Source organism: Otolemur garnettii, unplaced genomic scaffold (genome assembly GCF_000181295.1).
Source record: "Otolemur garnettii isolate 467f Iridium unplaced genomic scaffold, OtoGar3 scaffold00092, whole genome shotgun sequence".
NCBI lineage: Eukaryota > Metazoa > Chordata > Mammalia > Primates > Galagidae > Otolemur > Otolemur garnettii.
In genome coordinates this window covers 3910557-3918598 of record NW_003852487.1, presented here as the reverse complement: position 1 = coordinate 3918598, position 8042 = coordinate 3910557, and the positions used below count along the sequence as shown (strand labels likewise).

General features: G+C 48.3%; 2 protein-coding genes across 4 annotated transcripts in view; one reads left to right on the top strand and one right to left on the bottom strand.

Annotated features, from left to right (window-relative positions):
* Positions 1–269: 269 nt before the first annotated feature.
* On the bottom strand, positions 270–4974 carry MRM2 (mitochondrial rRNA methyltransferase 2). Of its 2 annotated transcripts, none has more exons than XM_003795451.3 (3): positions 4900–4974; positions 2720–3009; positions 270–1361 (listed from the first exon to the last, which is right to left on the bottom strand). In XM_003795451.3, the coding sequence occupies exons 1-3, from the start codon at positions 4905–4907 to the stop codon at positions 919–921; spliced, it is 741 nt and encodes a 246-aa protein (XP_003795499.1). In that variant the 5' UTR covers positions 4908–4974; the 3' UTR covers positions 270–918. The 2 variants fall into 2 exon arrangements, with proteins under 2 accessions (XP_003795499.1, XP_023372290.1); XM_023516522.1 differs by lacking the exon at positions 4900–4974 and adding an exon at positions 4695–4764.
* Positions 4975–4984: 10 nt separating this feature from the next.
* NUDT1 (nudix hydrolase 1) overlaps positions 4985–8042 on the top strand; it is a 9429-nt gene continuing 6371 nt past the window's right edge. Inside the window, exons 1-3 of one of the 2 annotated variants that reach the window (XM_023516523.1) lie at positions 5009–5040; positions 5777–5904; positions 6456–6620. In XM_023516523.1, coding sequence (XP_023372291.1) covers positions 6469–6620 — 152 coding nt within the window. In that variant the 5' untranslated portion in view covers positions 5009–5040; positions 5777–5904; positions 6456–6468. Of the gene's footprint in view, positions 5041–5776; positions 5905–6455; positions 6621–8042 lie in introns of both variants that reach the window. The other variant, XM_003795450.3, reaches the window with a different exon arrangement.

Genomic DNA, 8042 nt, shown 5'->3' with positions numbered 1-8042 from the left:
AGGCTCAGCACCCATAGCACAGTGGTTATGGCGCCAGCCCCATGCACTAAAGAGCAGCTAAACAACAACTGCAACAAGAAAATAACCCAGCACTGTAGTGGGCGCCTGTAGTCCCAGCTACTTGGCTGAGACAAGAGAATTGCTTACCCCAGAGTTTGAGGTTGCTGTGAGCTGCTGTGATACCACTGCACTCTACAAAGGCCAACATAATAAGACTCTGCCCTCCCCCGCAAAAAAAAGGAAATAAAGCAACACACATCACTGCTTGCTTTGATAATTATCTTTATGGTCTTGGGAGCTCAAAGTATTACAGCAATATATATTCTAAGCAAAAATCAAAGCACACCCACCCCATGCATAAATTCATACTAAATTTCTTCCCTAATTGCTCTGGGAATTCTTGCTACTTGAAGAATGGATACATTTCTAGATTATTCACCAGAGAGACAGAAACTAATCCCCAGATGGAAATTTCAGATTTTTCTACTTTACACTATACAGACAAAGAAATGCAAACCTGTGCACTGTGGTCTTACAGCAAGGGTGGAAAGCCTACTCCTCTGTGATACCCTAACAGTCTATAAGATGACAAAGTAAAGGCATTTGTGGGTAGCCCCATCCCTTCCAGGGCAACTTTCTTTTGATCATCTCAGTCTCTCCTTATCTTTCAATCTTCACCTATCTCTCCTGATAACTTTTTCTTCACAAATGATAAAGAAAAGTTGTTTTCTCCCAACCGTTTTTTCATGGTCCTTGAATTTTGTTTTGTCATCTCTTTTTGGCTTCGAAGAAAAAAAAGCAACTCCCCACTCAATCTACTACATGTCCCAAATTTTGGCTCAGATCCACTAGCCACTCTCAGGCCACATGTGTAATTAAAAAGACATAATGACCATTAGGAAAATGGCACCTAAGTTCTCAGTGCTTCGCAGAGCCCTTCCATCTGTGGTACTGTGTGGCTAAGAAGTACACCTCTGATGATTCTTTCCTACTGGCTTCAGGTTTTATAATTCTTGTGTTCTGGAATTCCTCTGTCAATCTCTTCTGTAACAGATGGCTTTGACTTCCAGCCCAGGTTTTACAAAGGAACGTTCCCCCTGGATGCAGGATGTCTGGAGCCATGTCCAGAAGGGACAGGCACAGGCTGATAAGCCTATCATGATCAAGGTCTCGGATCCCCGTAGCATTGGGTGCCATATCACTCAGAATCACATCCGCCCTCCCACCAGGAAGCAGTTCAAGTACTCTTTGGAAAGTTCTTGGGTCAGTCACATCAGCAGGGCACAGAAAAGTTGCTCCTTCCAGGGGAAATATGTGAAGAAGATCTACTCCAAGTACGAAGCCAATAGGAGAACTGGGATCTAAACAAGAAACAGAATGTGTTATTTATTTAGATCCTGAATCTTTCCACAATAATATAATACATGCAATAAAATGATGAAACAAAAATAAGACATTAGAACCAAAGAAAAGAGCTAATGTTTAAATAGATATACATAGGCCTTTTCCCACTATTTATAAATCCCGTAAAATTACATAGTGTGCAAGTGGCAGTCCTCACTCAGTATCTCAGGAAATTTAGGCTCAGATAGGAGGTGACTGTTCTACAGTCATCCTATTAATGGGCAGACCTCCAACTCTGAGATCATTATACTATGCACAGCTTACTCTCAATGTAAGGGTTATCCCTGAGTGGCCTTTATGATAAACTAAAATAGAAAAAGATATGCTGGTATGTAAAGTAACTCTAGATTATATCAATAAATTCATCCTCCAGCTTAATCCAATTCCTCCCAACGTAGAAACTACTGAAAACAAGCCAAATGATGGGGAAAATGGACAGATACAAAATGAAGTATAAAATTAATACCGTGCCCATATTTGAGTAAAACATTATAAAAAAGATTCCACTGTTTCAGCTTACCTAAAACAAGATTTCCAGCATCCAACTGCACTTAGCCTCCCCTTCCCTCTTCTCACTACTCACATCTGAGCCCCCATTAACAAGCCCAGCACAACCTTTCCATAGCCCCTATGCTGAGGAGAGCTGTGGCTCTCGAAGAAAAAAAAAGCAACTCCCTATCACATCAGGTTGATATGATATAGTCATACATTTCTCCTAAAGAGCAAATGGAGGAACAGAAAGTACTACAATCAGTTATTAGGGAGTCTCAGTGGTAATAGGCTCAGTGGTGGGAAAAGGAGTTGACTTTCCAGCACAATTCATTCATTCATTGAGCTCAAAAAGAAAAAAAAAAATGTTTGTTCTAAAGCCCCATGAGGCAATCCAACCACAGGTATAGGCAGTGGTCACCAAGGGGCACAGGTAAAGACAAAGGTAAAGAGTTCAAAGCAAACCCATTGCAAACCACTAGCAAAGCTGATGTACAAACCTGGGAGGGCAGCATCCCATACTCCTTTGAGTCTCAATTTCCTCACTAGGATAATTAGTACATCTTTACCCTAAGGTACTTAGGAGATATCTTGGTGAACTGCCCTACCCTGTTGACATGCCTGTGCGTGCAGGAACTCTGACTTGACAGTAGCAAATATAAATGGCAGGGGTATTCAACACCAGCAAAAACCAAGAGCAACCTTGATACCCTAAATTAGACATGTGCCTTCACAAAACAGCTCAACTGCTGCATATATGCTGGCAGAGGGCAGTTCACTGTGCCTACCCACACTCCTGGTGGTCAGAAACAGCATAGAGGCCCACCTGTGCCTGCAGAATTGACTCGCTGAACCGCCACCTGACTCCATGCTCCAGGAGCTGCCCCACAGTCTAACACCCGAAGGCCAGGCCGCAGAATCTGGTGCTTCTCATTCACCTCCAAAAGCTTGAAGGCACTTCGACACCGGTAACTCTCTACCTTCGCAGCCTTCACAAATGAGTCCCTTAAATGCCGCGACAGCCACAGGTGCTGGGCACCTGTCCGACCCTTGTAGTGACTCGCAGAAGAGTGGAACCTTTGATGCTGAAAGGAAGCTCGCACTAGCTTTAAGTACCTAGTGAGAAGAAAACAGGAGCAAGCAGAGTGGCATCACACAGATCAGCAGGACATGAGCATAGAAGGACTCTTTGTTTAACCCACCCATTTTTAGAGATGGGGCCCTAAAGCCCAAGAGGGGAGGTGACTTGACAAGGCTACACAGCCAGAAAGCAGGTGTCACTGGCTGACTTGTGTCTCCCACCCCAAAATTCATGTGTTAAAGTCCTAACCTCCAGTACGGCAGAACATGACTAGTTAGAAATAGGGTCTTTTTTTTTTTTTTTTTTTTTGAGACAGAGCCTCAAGCTGTCCCCCTGGGTAGAGTGCTGTGGCATTACAGCTCACAGCAACCTCCAACTCCTGGACTCAAGCAAGTCTCCTGCCTCCGCCTCCCAAGTAGCTGGGACCACAGGCACCCGCCACAACGCCCGGCTATTTTTTGGTTGCAGCTGTCATTGTTGTTTGGCGGGTCCGGGCTGGAGAGTTGAACCCGCCACCTTAGGTGTACATGGCTGGCACCTTAGCTGGTTGAGCTATAGGCACCAAGCCAGAAATAGGGTCTTTTAAGAGGCAATCAAGTTAAAACCAGGTCAAATGAGTGGGCCCTAATCCAATAAGACAGGCATCCTTATAAGAGGTAAGACACAGAGGGAAGACACCATTTACCAGCCAAAGAGAGAGGCTTCAGGAGAAACTAATCCTGCTGACACTCAATCTGACTTCCAGACTCCAAAAGAGAGAATTTCTGCTGTTCAAGCCACCCCACTCTGCAGTAGTTCATTATGGCAGCAAACACTGGCACTCTTTAGTTAAGACTTTTTTTTTTTCCTCCCCTAAAGGTTTCTTCCATGAGAATAGGTCCTCACCTTAGCTACCTTACATAGCTTCAGTAGTTAGCACAGGATCTGGCCTAGCACATTTCTAAATAGAACTTAACCTGTGTGGTGAGTGAAGGATAATTTCCACAATTCTTATGATAAGTTACAATTTTAACAGTTCATTGACCACCCATGACAATTGGGCATAGAGACGTTATATGTACCTCCCCTCACTGAACCCTCAAAACAAGCTCACAAAGTTCTATGCCCTTTTTTCTGAGGAAAATGTTATTAACCCCATAGCTCCAAAGCTAAAACTCCTTCAACACCAAAGTGCGCTGACAAGATTTGAAGACAACCTTCAAATTGTGACTAGTAAGTAGAGAACTGTCACTTGCCATCTTGAAATGGTTCAAGGAATCTCATGCAAAAATTGCACAGACTGCTCCAATATGCTAGAACTAATTCCAGAAGTCCAGGCATAACCCAGATTCTAGCCACATCACCCTTTTGCTTCTCAGAAGCCCTGTGCTACATCCTTCAGGCCTGCAGTCTTCTACCTGCAACCCCTTCCTCCGCCCACACCTGCTTCTCTAAAAGGCTCCTCCCTGAAGCCCCTTTCTCAACCCACTTGCCCCTCTCTCTAAAGACCTGCTGCCATCTCCCCCACCCCCTGCCTCTAAAGGTGTCTCTACCTGCAGCCAACTCTACCTGCAGCCCATCCACTTGCTTCTCTCTAAAACCCACCTGCAGCTCCCCGCCCCACCCACGTGCCTCTCTCCAGAGGTCTCTATCTGCAGCCCCCGCCCCGCTCACCTGCTTCTCTCTAAAAGCCCCCTACCTGCCTACCGTAGGCCTCTCTAGAGACCTCGCAGCGCCCTACCTCCTGGGGGGGCCTTTGCTGGCCATAAGCTGTGGTTCTAGCTGCGCCTTCGAGGGCAGGGCCGGGGCTGCGGGCCTGGCTCACCGCTCCACTGTGTCCAGTGGTGTCCAGCGCTCGGCCTCGCGTTACTCCGGCCCTCCACCACTCCCTCCCCGCAACCAGCAGGGCCCTCTCCAATGCTGGCTGAGGGTACCAGCCCACTCACCCCGCCATGGGCGCCCACTGCGCTAAGGTCTACACCACCGGAAGTGTCCTGCCCCGCTTCCGGCCAGAGGCCCTGCCCCCCGGAAGTGGGACGCAGATTCGGACAGAGCGCGGGACTCAGTATCCTGGAGCTGAAAGTCAGGTGTGCGGAGTAGGGAAACGTAGAACTGGGCAGGGCGGATAGGAGTAGGCCGGGAGCAGGAAGCGCGAGGGGTTTGAGAGCCGGGAAAACCCGACGGGGAAGGCGGAAGAGCACAAAGAGAGAAAAGGGAATCAGAGGGCCGGGAGCGGGAAGCGCGCTAGGCTGGGTAACCAGGTAGAAACTGGGAACCGAGCAGCCGAATTTGGGGGGCCGAGGAGGGGGCTCCGTGGGCCTGGGGAGCTTAGGTGGGAGAACAGGAGTGGGGCCTGGGTGTGGGGTGCAGTACCAGGCAAGGCCCTGGCCAGGAAACCAGCTCTGATGTATGTGGCTGCCGCCCTAGCCTCTGAGCTCCTGGCGCCAAGCCTAAATGAGATACTTTTTAAAAAGACTTACGTAATCAGTGCATAATAAATGACAGCTTGGACACTGCTGGTATCGTTACCACAAAGCCTGACCTAGGCGGCTGGGGCTTCCCACACAAACAGAATAGTGTCAGGACAAAGTACACAGGCCTCCTGGGAAAGATGACGACAGACCTGCCTCCCTTCCTTGACTTGCCCCCCCACACACACCAGGACCCATCCTTGGTCCTTTCCTCAAACACCATAACTTCTAAGGAAGATCCCTGGTCCAGAATGCTATCTTGACCAGATGTGTTCCAGGTTGGAATAGGGACAGAGCAACAGGAAACTGGTCCTGGTCCTCCAGCATTTTTCCAAGGTCCTTTTTCCAGCAGGGACCCTGGCAGAGGCATCACCCTCAGAACCTTTCTCAGGACCTATACACCTGTAGGAACAGGAAGGGCCCCTGTGGCTCCATTAATCTACACTGAGTGCCAGGTCCCACAGCAGCAACAAGAGCACAGTAAGTGGAACATGAGCTCCTACCCTAGAGGGAGGACCAGGCCAGCCTCAATGGGTAGACCTGCTGCTGCAGAGAGACAGGCCACATCCCAGAAGGCCAAAAGAAGCCAAGGCCAAAACCTGACCTGAGAGCGTTGCATAACCTGCATGATTATTTGGGTGCTAGCTGGGGATGGGGGCTAGCCTGTCTGCCCTACTGCTTGTGCAGATGAGCCTGAAGTTCCTGGGGGCAGGCATGGCAGCAAGAGCCCCCTTTGGAAAGGCCATGTCACCCTCTTGTAGCTCAGTGCCAAGGAGTGGGGAGAGGGAGATACCCTACCACCTGCAGGTCCACCCTAGCAAGTGAAGGGGCTGGCACTAATGCCACTGGGTTCTGAGGGCCAGGCCTGTCACCCCTGAAAATCCTTTGTTCAATAGTAGATTTCCAACACTGGCAGGGCTGGGAAATTACCACCAGGCCTCCTCCACTTCCCCACAAGAACTCTCCCTTCAACCTGGCTGCTGCAGCACATCCAAGATGAGGCTAACCCCATCCTCTTTCTTTCCTCTTAGAATCTAGGGGACCATGGGCGCCTCCAGGCTGTATACCTTGGTGCTGGTGCTGCAGCCTCAGAGAGTTCTCTTAGGCATGAAGAAGCGAGGCTTCGGGGCTGGCCGGTGGAATGGCTTCGGGGGCAAAGTGCATGAAGGAGAGACCATTGAGGATGGGGCCAAGAGGTGAGAAAGGGGCAGATAGGACCACAGAAGCAACTCCTGCAACCTGGAGTATGTATTAAACCCGTGAGTCTGCTTCCTCATCTCAGTATGCAGGTAGAAAGCTCAATACCTCTTAGGATTGTTGTGAAGAGTAAATGAAGAAGTGCATATAAAGGACTTAGAACAGTGCCCAGCTTGTTGCTGTGTGGCGGTGGTGATGGCTCTAGGATGGACCTAAGTTGAACAATCCCAGCTGCCTCACTGTACAGCTCATTGGCTTATCAGTCACCTGGGTTCTGCATTTGAGGAGCTAGTGATCACGTTCATCTAAAGCAGCGGTTCTCAACCTGTGGGTTGCGACCCCCCACAGGGGTCACCTAAGACCATCCTGCATATCAGATATTTACATTACGATTCATAACAGTAGCAAAATTACGTTATGAAATAGCAATGAAAATAATTTTATGGTTGGGGGTCACCACAACATGAGAAACTGTATTAAAGTGCTGCAACATTAGTAAAGCGCTGCAACATTAGGAAGGTTGAGAACCACTGATGTAAAGCCTATTGCGCACAGTCTCACCTAATCCTCAACATAGCTGGCTTCACATGGGAAGGAGCTGAAGGGCAGAGAGGTCGAGAACGTGCCTAAGCCCTCACAGCCCTCCAGACATGAAACTTTCTGCCCTTCCTGCTACTCCAGGTTTGTGAAGATAAACAAGATCTCTGTACAAACATGACAAAGCAATGCACAAACATTAGCTCCTGTTAATGTTATTCTTGTTCTGAAAAAGGTTGGCAACCTTAAAGCTACTTTCCCTGGAGAAGAGGAAAGCTGGGCCAGCCCATTGGCTTTCAGGTTATTTTCTTTACAACCCACAGTAAAAGATGTCTTTGATTCTCTGAGACCATCCATCAGGTCATGGGTTAATGTAGCACTGCCCTGTGTGGAACTCCAGAACAAAGGAACAGGACACAGCTCCTACCCCTCCATAGGCCCCATCTCATTTGGCTGCTGGGTTTAGGAGATGTGTACACGGGTTCAAACCCAGCCCTGGGCAGAAAAACTGCAAAAGAAAAAAAGGAGATGTGTGCAGAAGGGAGGTCTGGTCCATACCTGGAAGTCAGGGCCTCTAGGACAAAAAGGGTGAATAATAACTGGGCACAAGGAAAACTCCCTAAGGACCTGACATAAGGGAGAAATGGCCATTACCAGAAGCAGGATGTGTTGAAGGGGCTCTAGCCATCAAGGTTGAGGGTCAGGGACTGAGAAAACTGGATAGGAGCTCCAAGTGGCTGAATTTCAGCTTTTGTTTTGCTGGTAAAAAGCAATCTTGCAGCCTTGATTTATTTTCTTACAAACATACTTGGGATCTTGGAAACTTTTCCTCCTGCACTCTATCAATGTTCAGTTCTTGAATGCAACATGAACATAGGACATCA